Genomic DNA, 14,848 nt, shown 5'->3' on the forward strand with positions numbered 1-14,848 from the left:
GGTGCTTCAGGGGCCGCACAGAGCCCTGCTGTCCCCTCATGGCTTTGCAGCCCCATACCCACCATCCTGCCCAAGGTGCAGAGCTCAGAGCGGATTTGGCTGTGGGCAGTAGATCCCTGTTTGTTTACTGCTGCTCAGCCAGCTCCCAGCAGGGCAGCCCAGGATACCAGCCCCATTTCACACTGCTGGCACAGCATGGGTTGTTGTACTGGCAGCTGAGTTTCCTGAGCCCCATACCTGCAGCATGCAGGCCCCTGGTTTGATCTTCAGCCCTATGCCAAGCAGCCCGGAGCCAAGTAATGGAAAATAAAGCTCCTGATTCATCTCAGCACCATTCATTTCATGTTAGTAATAACTTAATCAGTACATAATCCCCCAAACTTCTCTCATTTTGCTTATCTCTGCCATTCCACTCAGATGTGCTTTGCAAAGGGCAGCACACATTGCAGTTACAAAGCAGCAGGGGATGAGCAAGCAGCACAGGGACACACGGACACCCCACGTCACTGGGTATGGGGCACCTCTGGGGCAGCACAAACTATGTTCATGGCAAGAAGTCAGGGACTTCTGCTTGAATCTTTGGATGCCTGAGGTGCTGACCAGGACACAGGAGCCCCATTTGTCTATCCCAGCACCCAAGCTGGGGCGCAGCCCTCTGGGCAGGACATGAGCTCCAGCCTTTCCCATTAAGGAGCAGAACTGCTATCAAAGGTGCAATTAAAAGGTGCTGCAGGGGACAAAAGCAGAAATTTGAATGCTGGAGTTCAATTTGCACTGGCCAAGGGCATCTCCAAACACAGAGCCAACAAAAACGTAACAGCTGTGAGAAGAGCTTAAGCCAGAAAATATATCAGGAACCTACAGCCACACTATGCTGCTGGGAAGGGGTGAGGACAGAGCCTGGAAAGGGAGTGAAGATGATTTACAGCCACCGAGCCGGGCTCCTGCCCCAGTTTGCAGCCAGACTGCATCCGTTTAATTAAGGATGCTTGTTTAGTGGCTCTGCTCATTTGAAATTCAAATAGCTGCTCGAAAAGCCCTGGCACAGAAGCAGCTCTGCCCCTTATTAAAGCACAGAACCTGGAAAAGCCCTTCCCAAGGGGCACTCACGTCCTCAGGTGCTCCCCATGGAGAATTCCCACATCCTTCCTCCACATCCCAACACCCCTTCTTCCACATCCCAGCTCTCCTTCCCTGGCATCCCAGTGCTGCTGCTGGGGAGTGGAGTTCTCCTTCCAGGCAGCACATCCCCTGCCCAAAAGCAGTGGTCCCAGTGCATGTCCCCCCACCCACACCCTCCCCTGGCTCTCAGGGATGGAGCCGAAGCTTTTCCTCACCAACCCCTCTCTTTTTCCGCTGTTGGCCTTTTTGTTGTTGTTGTTCCAGGAGCTTAAGGAGGATAACAAGAACAATCTGACATTTTTGGCAACGATTATTACATCTCTTGGAAAGTGTGCCTCATTAAAACCCAAAAGAAAAGAGGAAAAGTGCTGAAGCAACTCTTTTAAACGAGCAGGAGCTGGGATGGATTCGTTAACCTGTGGCAGAGTGCTGCATCTAGGGGGAGATGTGCAGCCCCAGAAGGGGATCTGCAGCCTTTAAACCATGATGAAGAGCATGGCAGGAGGCAGGAGAAGCTAAAACTCATCTCAGCAGCACAAAACATGGCAGAACAAGCCTTGCAAGCAACTTTTCTTGCAAAACAAAACAAAACAAAACAAAAAAGCAAAATACAAAAGGAGAAATATTCTAATTACCCCTGATAATCAGCTGTGATGGGAAAGAAAACACAAGGAAAACTGCTCAACGGATTAATTGGAGTTTGCCAAAGTATGACAGCTCCTGACAGCGTTCTGAGCGGCAGGCACTCTTTAAAGGCAATCACCAAACCTGACAGAGGTTTTCATAGCAGCACTATGAAATAATGATTGCAATCAATCATATCGTACTGGATTTCGTGAGACATGCTGGTAAACACAGCGAAGGGAGGAGAATTATTTATGGTGCTTCAGAAGAGCATACAGCTAAGTAATTGGATGAAATCAGGGGAGAAAAAGAAAGCATCCCCTCAGGGCAGCGACTATTGGAAGAAAAAAGAGTTTCTCCGCAGAAGCGGTGGAACAGTCAACAGTCGACGAGCTGGGATGTGGATGGAAGAAAAAAGCATGTCTCTGGAGACCTGATGGAACAGCTGATGTGTTGAGATGTGGATGGGTCCCATCCCAGCCGTGCTGGGGAAATTAAGGCCCAGCCCCAGCCCATCTCCCTGCTGGGAAGGCATCCCCCTGGTACTGAGAATGCTGTTGGACAATATATCCTTGCTGTTTGTGGCACGGCTGATTTGTTGTGGATTTTTTCCCTCCTTCTCAGACATAAGTCACATCCCTGCCTGGCTGTCTCACTACAGCTGAACGCTCTGTTACAAGCAGGGAATTTGCTCAGCGATGCTGAGATATTACTTACATCCACTGAAAATACCAGCGGAATTAATTTCAATCTAAAGCATCATTTGCTCAGCTTTGTTTCGCTCCTTTAAAGGACAACTGGAGGCTACTTAAACTCCTCAAAAGGACAAGGTGGAAGGAGCAGCTGCTCCCCAGGCTGCTCAGCCGAGCCCAACCTTCAGCTTCGCATCATCCCGAGGACCGCAGGGATGGAGATGCGCTGGGGCGATCTGCGCTGCCCTGGGATGGGCACTGACCCTGGTGCTGATCTGTAAGCCCGAGCCCACCGAAGCCATCCCACACACTTCTATTTACTGTCGCTATTAATTTTGGTGCCTAAGAGCCCTGGCACGTAATCCATGACAGATTGAAGCACTGAAATTCTGCGCTAATTGGCACCAAGTGAGCCCCAGGGCAGACCTGAGCCTGCGGGGATGGCCACCCCGCGTCTGCAGCCCTGGGGAGGGACGTTGTCACAGAGCAGCTTAGGTTGGAAGGGAACTTATAGATCATCTAGTCTGGTGTTGAGAGAATCTTCAGCAGGGAGTGTAGTAACACAACGAGGGGTAACGACTTTAAAGTAAAGGAGAGGAATTTCAGATTACAGCCCAGAGAAGCTGTGGGTGCCCCATCCCTGGAGGTGCCCAAGGCCAGGTTGGATGGACTTTGGACAACCTGGTCTATGGGCAGCAGCCCTGCCTGCAGCAGGGGTTGGATCTGGGTGGGCTGTAAGGTCCCTTTCGACCTAACCATTCTGCAATCCCTTCTTCACCCACCCTGGCCAGACCCCTCGAGTTGCCAGCATGGGCACCCTGAGCAATCATCGCCATCTGCAAACCCACTAACATCATCTAAGCTATGCAGAGGAAACCATAGACCAGTTCAGCCAGTGCAAAAAGCACAAGGAGCCACACAACAACGTTTGTGCCAACCACAGAGAGTTCAGCAGCCCTGCTCCAGCCAACATTCAGCAGGGAGCTGGCTGCCCCACAATCAGCGAATTAAGCAGCCTGAAGTCAGCGGGGGAGAGCTGATGAAGGAGATGATATTGGCTGGGCTGCACACAATTTACCCCCCTGGATTCATCCATCCCTTTGCCCACTGAAGTGCAATCAGCACTAACTGCACAGTGCTGGTAACACGTACCCTGACAAAGAGCAGGGGAAGTCCAGGTACTGCCACCTGCTCACTCCTGCACCCCAGCACCACTGCACAGGGTTGTGTGCATCTCCTTGCTCCATATTTCTAAACAAATAAGGAAGGGCAGAAATCCAAGCAAAACCAACAAACATTTATAGACAGGAGACGTTGCTGCAACAGTGTGCAGAGCCACCCCCCACACCACCACCCAGTTTTTATTACCTTTTCCCCACACACATCTCTATCTATCCCAAGCGACAGAGATCTGGGGGCAACAGAGACAATCCAGAAGTGCTGCCCCAAGTGGCACACCACAGGGAAAGTGAGGATGTGGGGAGCAAAGCCAGACCCAAGCTTTGCAGCTGGGACCCCAGTGGGGAAAAATCACTTTCAGAGGCTGCTCTGCTTCCCACTGTGCTTTATTTTCCCAGGTACCTGCTGCCTCCCATGCTCATGGTGAATTTTGATTTAGGTATGAAAGGGGTAATAAAAGCCCCGAGAGCCATTAGCATTCCTCCTGGCCGTGGCAGGCTGTTTGCTCATCAGAGGTTGATGGAAATGCCGTTTGAGTTCCTAGAGAGCTATGGAAAATCAATGAATTGATTTAATCATTCTCTGGGAGCCACTGCTGATGGAGATAACAGAGCGCTGGGGGTCAGCAGGACGCTGCACCCTGACATCATGAGGATGGGGCAGAAGGGGCTGTGGTGCTCCACTCACACCATCGCTCCCACCCCTTCCCAAGCGGATGGATGTCCTCGTTTCCCTTTTCCACGGCATACATTTCCTTGCCTGGAAGAGCAATTTAGTCAGGAGCTATAAAGTTTTACACCTCCACTTTAAAACCCTTTGCAGAAGTGATGTGGGGACCTGTGCAGTGCATGCACTCATTGGAAGGACAGGACTGCTCCAAGACCGAAGCAACCAGCTGGTTGTGGCCACGGGAGAACAGCACTGAGCAGCACCCACAGGGCATCACAAGCAGAGGAGATGCTTTTAACCCAGCACCACTTCACCCGATCCCAGTGCCCACAGCAGCACAGCCAGCAGCACCCACACCCACCAGCACCACTTTAACCAATAACTAATGAAGCCTCCCTGTACTCAGCAGCACGAGCAGCGTAAGTGATTACTGCTGCCTCATGCAGCTGCTTCAAAGAGCCCCTGGGGCATCCGAGCATCTGTTTGGAGCAGTAGGGAGCAAGGCTGGGGGGACACAAAGCCCAGACAGAAAAACCAAGCCGAGGGGACATGCAGAACCTGCTGGGGACATGTGCCATGCAGCAGCCTTGGTGCCAACAGCACCCACCACGGGGGGCTGGCCAGCCACAGCCACACAGCTCTGGGGGATGTCGGATGGAAAAGTCTTCTGCTGCCTTTTGAGGGAGCTCTGCATAGGAAACATCTGAATGCAGGTCACGGTGCTGTGACAGCAGTGCTGTCCCTGTCACCCGGTGCCGCCGGGGCGAGACGCGGGTGCTCCAGTAGCACATCCTGACAAGGAGCTTACACACCATGGCACTGCTCAGCAAACGGCATCAACAACATCCAACACAACAGCAGCAGCCCTGGAGAGAATAGCAGCTGGCTCGGAAAGGAGCAGACAGTAATTTGTTTGCACTGCACAACCCGCCCAGCTCCGTCCCCCGCTCCATCGCTATGGGGTTACACAGGGCTTTGCAACTGGTTTGCACAATGCCTTCCATGTGCATTAAGGCAGTGAGACAGATGCATGGCTTGCATGGTTTCCTGAAGGCAAAGGGGACCTGAGCCCCCTTGAACCACACATCTGTGTGTCACACCCTCAGGGTGCAGCCCAGGCATTTACTCCCAGGGTGTTCTGCAATCAGAGACCTGGACAGGTGGGATACAACATGCTGGCCAAGATGCACCGGGATATTCTGCTGGTCCTGAGCCAAGCTCCTGCCAAATGAATTCCATTTCTGCTTGAAGGAGTGAGAGCAGAAGTTACCCTTCCCAAGACAGAGGGATAACACGTCAGACAGCAGGATGCCAGGACAGACACATCTGTGTTCCTCTACCTCTTAACAGAGCCAAGCTGTCCCCTCCTGGCTGTCCTCCCCCGCTGTAGCTATGTGCAGAGGGTCAGGGCCACACGCAGACCTTCCCCCCACCTCCTCCTCCTCCCTCCGAGCACAGCCAACTGCAGGACAGCACAGCGCAGGTACTCGAGCTCTCTCTGATCATTAGTGATGCTGAGTTTGACCTTTCTGTATCTGCTGTGAGAACAAACGACGCTATCTGGCCATGCTAACCCAGCTGGGATGCACCACAGCAGACGGAAAGCCAGCAGAAGTGGGAGCGAGAGCAAAGGAGCCCTCTGAGGGGATCGTGGCAGCTCTAACATTTCTGTTTGGCCTCTTTGCTCCACTCCTCGGGGAGCCATTGAAGGCACTGAACTAACACGAGATCCTGGCGTTTCACGGCACTGCGACTCTGGAACAGCAAAGATATCCTACAAAGCCCCGAACAACCTTCAGCATTGCCTTCTGCAGCTCCTCTGCCCCTCCTCCTCTGCCCCCTCCATGAGAATTCCTCCTCCTGAGAGACAGAAACCACATACACCAAAGGACTCAGCTGTGCTGCACAGCCCCAGACAATCCCTCTCTGCACTTCTGCGCTCATCAGTGGAAGAAATTGCTTTAAGCAGGTGAGATTCTAGGAACGCAGCAAGGAACAGCCACAGGAGAAGCACAGCAAAACACAAAGAGAATTGCTCTGGGCAGAGCAGGGAAGGATTTCTGCCAGGTGATGGTCAGTGCCATGGCCAACACAATTTGTGGTGGCTGCTGGATTTCTCCCTCTTGTGCCCCAGCACAATAAACCAGAGCCATCTGGCAGCCTCAGACAGCAGCACTGTCATGCACCTGCGTGCATCAGAGCCCCACTGACCCATCCCCTGCAGCCCCCAAGGAGATCAGACCCCAAAACATCTCTCAGCAACCTGGGATGGGGGCAGCAGCCTCGCAGGGACGCTCACTGTTTGCTGTCCCCCATGAAAGATCTCAGTGCTTTTCTAAGATCAGAGCCCTGCCCCAAACCAGCCCTACCCTGGCACTAAAACAAATCAAAGATGTCTGGGAGGGATAAAAACATTTTAAGTCCGAAAGAGGAGGTGATGTGAGGGCACAGACAGCTGAACCTCTCATGTGTAGAGCTGCTCCCAACACATCTTCCACATGGAGAACCCACAGTCCTCCCTGCTCCCTTTTGCCAGTCCGGATTTTTGCTTGTAGAACAAACTCTCCCAATGACCATACCAAAACAAAGGAATCTCTGTCTGTGTTTATTTGGCAGCAGGATTAGGATAAAATACCACGCATTCCTCGAGGTTTTTATTTATCTTTAAGAAACAAAGCCTCCGCTGCATCAAATCACCAAGCAGAGGACCCATCTGAGGAACGATTTCTGGCACACGCTGAGAGATTGGGCTCGGGAAAGTCTCCTAGGAGGAGATTCACATATAAAAATAAAATTAAAACTGGGATTAACTTCCAGGCTGTGACATTATCCATTTCTCCTTTTCATGCTCCTGCCTTCTATCCATCTTCATTTTGGTTCTGATTGGCTGCTTGCACGGCTCAGATGCTGAGAAAGCTCTGGGCAAGGCTGTGGCATTTCCATAAGCTCTCCTCAGAGCACACTTTGGGTAAATGCACATTGGGCCAAAAGCAGAGTTGGGATTGCAGCACCCGAGGGTCAGAAGAAGCAGGAATAGCCCCAGTGTGGCTTTGAAACCAGCACCGCAAGGAACGGTCACCACTTACCCACAGCCAACAGGATTTCTCCCATGTGAATCACCTGGGGGTGCTGGGCACCCCAACACTGCAGTGCTGGCAGCCCCACGTGCACTTGGTGGGATGCACAGAAGGGAGGACACTGCAGCTCCAAGACAAGGAGGTCTGCAGGGAGAACCCCGCAAGCAGAGCCTCGCTGGCCTCAAACTCCACCTGCTTACATTAGTGAGGCAGCTCACACCCAGAGCAGATGGGAAAGGATGCTGCCAGCTTGCACTAAAAAATTAATTAGTTAATAATGAACGATGCTCAAAGGGAGCCATTAAACCCAATGCATCAATGAGCCCCTTGCTCAGGCAGCACACAGAGGACCTTGCACGCTCAGAGCCTGTCCCATGACACACAGATCTGAGCGTGCACCCAGCAGCCCTGAGCCCATCCGGCTCCATGTAAATGCTGGCCTTCTCCCCACAATTACTGATATCAGCAGCTAATCAGTCCAGCCAAATTAACGTGCTCCTTTGAGCTCATCTTCAGACCAGCACCGTGCACTTAACAGCAACGATAACAACCAGTGATATTTCTTGGGTTTCCTTGGGATCCATAACACGTGTTCATTAAATGCCCATTTGTTATTCAAATTGATCTACTGAGATGTCACAGCCCTAAGAAGAAGCGAACCCATCCGTGTTCCCCTCACCCCATACAATGGGAACTCAGTGCTCCCCTGGCACAGCTCAGTGTCCCTTCACGGGGACGGCAGATCGGGGTCTGCCCCGAGCAGAGCACAGTTGGAACTCCAACCCAGGCACCCAGATGTGCTCTGCGTGGACCCTTCCCACCTCACCGGGCTTCAAACCCCATTTTTCCCAGCAGCACTGGTGAGGTTGGACAGTGTGCACCATCCCTCCCAGTTTCTGTTTTCCTCCCCATCCCCAGGAGCTACACCTCTCAGACAACGCTTGGCAGGGACATCAGACAGCTCCCACCCAAAGTCAGTCCTGTACAAGCCCTGAGGTCTGGGTCCCACTTTGCTTTTGTGGTTTCTCACCCCCCACGAGCCCTCCTGTCCCAGATGCTGTGTTAGACAATGAGCAGATCAAATCTTCCCAAGCAAAAGACACAGCAGCAGCCAAACCTGCAGCAATTCATCTGGAAGCAATAACTTGTTCTGAAAATCCATCTGATGGACTAAAAAAATGGATTTAGTCTGAATTTCTGAGCCTACTAACAAAGCAGTGCTTGCCTTAGTCAGTGCTACAAACCAGAGGGGCTCAAGAAATTGGGAGAAAAAATGAGATCCAGCCCCAGGACTGTGCTGGTGAATGCAGACACCAAAGGCAGGAGGCAGCAGACTGAGATTTGGGTTAAATAGACAAATAGATAGAAGGATGGGGAAAAGTATTCCCACTCCAGCATCCAGAAAGGTGACATTGGCCTTTTGCTGTTGCTTTGCCCCAGCTTCATAGAGTCCTTTGGGGTGGACCCAGGGATTTCTGCAGGTTTCTGGAAGCCTTGGCTGCTGCTGACAGCACGGTCTGTGCCATGCAGCGACACATCCCTCGGGGTGGGATGTTCTGCATTCCCAGCTCAGCTGGACCACAGGCAGGCTGTGAGGCCATGGAGACATGCTTACCTTCAGTTCGGATGGTGAAGGGCGAGTCCCCCAGGCGCTTGGCAGAGAACTGCCCTCCCAGCGACGTCATTAAGAAGCACAGGGTGAAAAATCCAATGCCCAGCACGAATATCCTGCAGGGAGGAAAGCAAAGCCATAAAGAGGGGTGCAGAGCTGTCTCTTGCTTCCAGCCATGGCCTTATTGAATGGGAGGAGCCCTGAGATGCTCCTGCCCAACCCGTGGAAGCTAAATGGTGGGTTTCACTCCAAAACACCTTCTGAAATCACTGCTCGCAGGGTCTGGGTGGGAAAGCTCAGCCAGAGCAGGCTGCAGGAACCACTCAGCAAACAATACTCATTTTCCTTTTGAGAAAACCTGGGGAAAACAAAAACCTCATACCTTCCCACTCCTCAGAAGCTAAAAAAATATAAAATAAAAACAACAATAACAAATATATATATATCCTTTTGGTCTCCCCATAACCAGGCTGCCAGTGTTTCCATTACATCCAGCTCTGGGGACCTGCATGAATTTGTCCCTCTGGGGACAAGTGTGCAAGGATGACCACATGCTGTGTTCAGGGCCAGAAGGGGAAAGAGCCCAGAGCCTGACCCAGGTGGTCCCTTACCATGGGAGTGGAAAGCCCCCCATCAGAGAGCCCTCTGAACAGCCATGGCTGCAGTACAACCTCTTCTCTAAGAGATAAAATCAGTTTTTGTTGAAAGGGTTCATCTTCAACCAACCACATCCCACGGCCACGGGGAGCTGATGGCCCCATCTAGATGCTTCTGGCATTTCTGCCTCTCAGCACCTCTGGCCCGAAGAGAAGCAGCCCACCAAGAACAGGATCCAGCACCTTTGGCTTCAAGGTAACAACATCGTCTGCAGGGCACAGGAGTGGCACACACACTGCCACCCAGCACTGCATCTGTCTTTGGAGGTAACGCAGCTCCCTGACTTACAGCACACACCTGCTGGCCCTGGGGGAGCAGCTGCTGCCCCATGCAGTGTGTGCCATCTCCAGTCCCTGCTCTGTGGCCATGGGGAGCAGAGGCTGTGGTCCTGCAGCCTTTGATACTGAGTGCCCCCAGCAACACTCCCAATCCCCTTCAGAGACCTGCAGCCAGGCACAGGGAGAGCTGATCCCTCCAGCTGAGGTAGAACTGCCTGAAATCCTGCCTGAACTCCAGGAATCTCATCTTCCTGAATGAGCCTGCCCCAGGGGATGGGAAGCAGTTTAACCAATTGCTTGGCTCATCCAGACCTGCATCCCTAACAGCTCATCCATGGCAAATGCTGCTGAGCTCGTGTGGATGACCGTGGGCCCCAACCCCTCCAATTCAGACCTTGCACATGCGTTTTTCCAAGGAGTTTCTGGCTCAGCTTGGTCAGGGATGTGGCTGAGCAACCCCAAAAGATATGGGAATCCCACAGTGTACTTAAGGCAGGGGAAATTTGGGGACCCTGAGCACATCCCATTCCCATTATCTTATCCAATGTCCAAGCCCACTGGGTCTGAAAGAGACAATGGAGGGGGGCAAAGCCTGGCCATGAGGGAGGGTTCCCCCTGGACACAGCCCACCCACTGCCCCTTCCCCAGGACATGCAAGGAAGCATTCATCATCCAAGGGTTGGCTGCTTAAATCCTCACAGATGATCTCCTCCCATTGTGTCTTCACCATTACGCAAGACCTTGCTTGTGCATTTTAATCCTCATAATTATGACCTGGCAAGGAGTGGTGCTTAAACTCTGGGAAGAAAGAAAGAGAGGAAGATAAAGACTGGGAGATCTGCGCTCCAGCATCTCATTAGGAGACAAAATTTGCTTGATTTTGACTGGATTACAGAGAGAGCAGGGAAGGTCCAAGAAAAGGGGTCAAATCCTGACTGAATTAACATCCCTAGGACAGAAGCAGACCCAGACCAGCAGTACACCAGGCAGCCCAGCCTTCTACCTTAATGGGTAGAAATTCCTTTGTCCAGAGAATGAATGCCATGAAGGAGGAATAACAGGGGCTCAGATCTACCAGATTGCCCATCGGATGGGCTGGGACTTCCATTCCCCAAATTAAGTCTCATTTGCTGAATGCCACAGTGCTCCATGGACTATTAAATAGCCTCTCCCCCACACGCTGCCTTTGCCTGTCACCAGCATCACCTCCAGTTCATCACCACGGTGCTCTGACCGTGTGGGTTCTGTTGCCAGCTCCCTCTGCACACCCCATGGGAAATCCGTGCCCAAATCCCCGAAGCAAACACCCGGCGCTGCTGAGACCAAAGCAAGAGCCATCCCCGGGCAGCCCCACCACCCGCTCACACCTTCACTTGCTCTCTGCCCTTTTTCACTTGCTGCAGGCACTTCCACAGCCCGGGGCTTTTCGCATCGCTTTGTTAAGCGGGTCTGAAGTGTGATTAACGCCGTGTTTTGGTGCAAGGGGTCAGGTTTCCCGTTTGCTGCTTGCTGATGGCACCGCTGCCAGGAGTCCACGCCGAGCAGGGATCGCGCTACAGATCACAGCTGAGCAGCCAGAAACAAGCACCCGAATGACGGGAACTGTCCCAGTTGCCCCCGTGGAAGCACGTCTTACTGGTCTGCACTGGTTGGAGAGCAGAAGACAGCCCAGGGCTGCACAGATGGGACCACACAGGTGCTGTGCTCTGCGCACCAGGATCCCTGCCCCAGGAGCCATGCCCACGGCGCTGAGCACGGGAAGAGGGATGCTCAGCCAAGTCCCCTCCACCTGGGGACTTCAGTCTCACCTGGGAAAGCAAACAGCCGCTGCAAAAGGGCTGCACGTGTCCTCCCCACCTCCCGCTGCCGGTCCCCTTCCCACGTTTGCACAATCACAGCCTCGAAGCTCTGCCCCTTTCCCTCTCTGACCCTGAGCTCAGACCCACGGGGACCCCCACGCCCCCGCCGTGACCTTGGCCGTGTCCCATAGCCCCGGGCTCCCCACGCTGCTGCCGTGGGATCCAGCCCCGGGAAGGGCTCTGTGCCGGCGGAGCAGAGCCACACATCTCCAAAGACCAACGCGAGCAAACGGCACAAGCACAGCCCCGTGCCCACAACGTGCTGCGGGGGCCGAGCAAAAAAGGCAGCGGTCAGATCCCTCGGCCGACCCCGGGCTCCCCTCCCCCCCCCCCGACACACGCACCCCTTCCCCTCCCGAGGGTTTTTTGATCCTTTTCCCTTAGGGAAAGACCGAGCAATTACCGGCGCCTCTCATGTGGCTCAGGTCTGGGAGCAACAAAGCGAATCTCCGGTGCGATAGGGATGGAGAGCAAAGGATGAAGGGGGAGAGCGGGCGCACGGAGAGGCATCAAATTAAAAAATAATAATAATCTAAATACATCTTAATAAATAAATACATTAAAAAGCAATACGAGGACCGAGCCGCTCCGGCACAGACATCAGCCCCAGCACTGCCCACAGCTCAGGTGTGGGATCCCACGTCCCCAGCACCGACACCGCCGAGGAAGGTGTGTGCAGAGCCCCACGCAGCGCTGCTAAGGACCCCCAGAAGGGATCGCCGTGACGGGCAGCCAGCAATGACCTGCCGGCAAACTTGCTCGGGAGCTTGATGCCTCCACCTGAGGCCAATCCCCACGCAAGACAAAAAGAAATTAATAATCAAAATAATAATCGCTATAAATAAATAAATTAAAACCCAAACACATCCGCTCTCCATCCCGGAGGGGCGAGCAAGGCGCGGACAGAACCAGAGAGGAGAATAAAACCTCAACTTTACCTAAAGGGTCTCAAGGTGACGAGACATCTCCTGACCATTATCTTGCCATCCGCGTTGACTGTGATCATCGTTCAAAGTTGCGGGGCCAGCGGGGATGGGGGCGGCCCCCGCAACCCCCCCACCCCCACCGCCCCCCCCCACCCTGCGCCGCGGCAGCGAGCGGGGCTCAGCGGGGCCGCATGGTGCGGTGCGGGGCGCGGAGCATCCTCCTCCGCCGCTCCCCCCCCATCCCTTCCCCCCCGCCCTCCCAGGTGCCCGCCCTACCCGCTGCCCATCCCGGGGCCGCTCCGCTCCGCGCAGCCCCGCGGGCAGCTCCGCGCTCCGCCCCGCACCGCTCCGCCCCGAGCCGCGCAAGGTGCGCGGGCACGGCGTGCCATCTAGCGGCTGCTCGGGCGGAAGGGGCTGTTATGTGTGTATGTGTGGGGGGGATTGTGTTTATTTGTGTATTTATTTATTTATTGATACCTTAGCCCGAATTTCGGTGGCCCTGTGGCCACCGGAGGGGTTGGTCGCGGGCTGCGGATGCTCGGATTTATGGGGGAGGGGGATGCGCATCACTCCAGGTGAAAGATGGCAGCCCCAGGGGTGGGGAGCACGGCGGTGCAGGTAGCAGGGTCTCCCCGCAGCCAGGCTGGAGCTGGGTGCTCTCTGGTTTCGGGATTACAAGGAACCAGGTGAGCCCCATTCCTAGGGAAGAGGGCTGTCTGGAGTCACGCTCTGACAGCATCACCCTGGGGCTGTGCTGCCCCATCGAGCTGTTTTCTTTCTGGGGTCTCACGATGGTATCCCACAATGCTGCTCCCAATCTCCTCACCCAGGTCGAGACAGGGCAGCATCCTGCGCAGACAGAGGAGGGCCATGGGAGCTGAGGCAGGAGAAGCAGCTGCTGAGCTCAGCAGAGGTCCTCCCAGCTCATGCTGAGGGGAGGGGACAAAGGTGACAAGCACAAAAACCGTTCCAGCACTTTGGGATTAAGGGATGCACGCAGAGCCCATGGGTGCCTTCCTCCAGCCCCCAGCAGCACGGACCCCGGGCACTGACTCCTACCTGATGACCTACATCGGGGTTGATTTAAGTCAGCAGTGCTCCAGGTAGTGAATGCTGCAACAGCAGCCGGCACGGCGAGCTCGCAGACAGAAGACAGCTGGAAATTCTCCATGAAACAGCACTTTTCTGCCGAGGAGAAATGAGGAGAAGAAAAAAATAACAACAAAACCAACATCCACCCAAGGCTTCCTGATGGAGTTTTGTGAATGCAAAAGGATTTTTGTGTTCATCCACGCTTTTATGTGGACAGGGAAAGAGCCACACGAGTGCTGAGCAGGGTGAGGCAGGTGGACAGATGCATATTTGCAGACAGAGCGGATCAGGGCAGCAGCCAGCTCTGCCCAAGTGAAGGCAGCTCTGCAACACCCCAACAAGGACACCCCAAAGCCATTCCCACGGGCATCCGGTGGGAGCAGACACTGCAGCTCCTGTTGGGTGCACAAATCCATATAAGTGAGGTGTGGTTGGGTGCTTATTGCTTTCTCCTGGCAAAGCATCTGGTTTTCCAAACCTGGCCTTAGGGAAAGGAGGGAAGGAGCAGAGTAATGAGGGCATCACGGGGTCCTGCTGCCCCATCTCCTTTTCCACTCCCTCTATCCCCCTGAAGGAGGCTTTTGCTTCTAATCCAGGCTGTGAAAACACCTGCAAAACCCACACTTTCCCCAGTCAGCACGACAGCACCGCTCCAGAGGGGCCCTCAGCTCAGAGCCCTGCTCAGTGTGCTGCTGCTGGAAGCCTTCCTAATGCCCATAGACGCACAACATGAAGTGGTCAATGGAGCAGCCACATCAATGCCTCCTGAGTGCCAGGAGTGGCTGCAAGGAAAGCAGCATCCCACCCCAAAGGTGCAGAGCAGGGGGTTGGCTGCAAGCAAAGCTGGATGAAACGCAGAACTCTGGTCCTGCAAGCCTTGTGTACCAAGCTTTTATTCTGGCTCCAGCCAGTGTGTTAAATGGCTGCTAGTGCAGGATGCATCCCCATGATGGGAACGTGGCACCCTTTGCCTGAGGGGAGCGCAGCAGCAGCAGATCCCTTCCCTCTGCTGCTGCCTGAAACAAAAGCTTAATTAATGACAGCCCACTGTCTGCTTGGAG

General features: G+C 54.0%; 1 protein-coding gene across 1 annotated transcript in view; it reads right to left on the minus strand.

Annotated features, from left to right (window-relative positions):
* Positions 1–12,843, minus strand: part of MGAT5B (alpha-1,6-mannosylglycoprotein 6-beta-N-acetylglucosaminyltransferase B) — a 39,586-nt gene extending 26,743 nt beyond the window's left edge. The window contains exons 1-2 of the mRNA XM_065735160.1: positions 12,708–12,843; positions 8,979–9,091 (exon numbers count right to left, since the gene is read on the minus strand). Of these exons, the coding sequence (XP_065591232.1) occupies positions 8,979–9,091; positions 12,708–12,775 (181 nt within the window). The 5' untranslated portion in view covers positions 12,776–12,843. The remainder of the gene's footprint in view (positions 1–8,978; positions 9,092–12,707) is intronic.
* Positions 12,844–14,848: the final 2,005 nt, after the last annotated feature.

The sequence above is a fragment of the Cyrtonyx montezumae genome, unplaced genomic scaffold, assembly GCF_038088225.1.
Source record: "Cyrtonyx montezumae isolate F1298 unplaced genomic scaffold, pur_monq_1.0 scaffold_19, whole genome shotgun sequence".
In the NCBI taxonomy this organism is placed as follows: domain Eukaryota; kingdom Metazoa; phylum Chordata; class Aves; order Galliformes; family Odontophoridae; genus Cyrtonyx; species Cyrtonyx montezumae.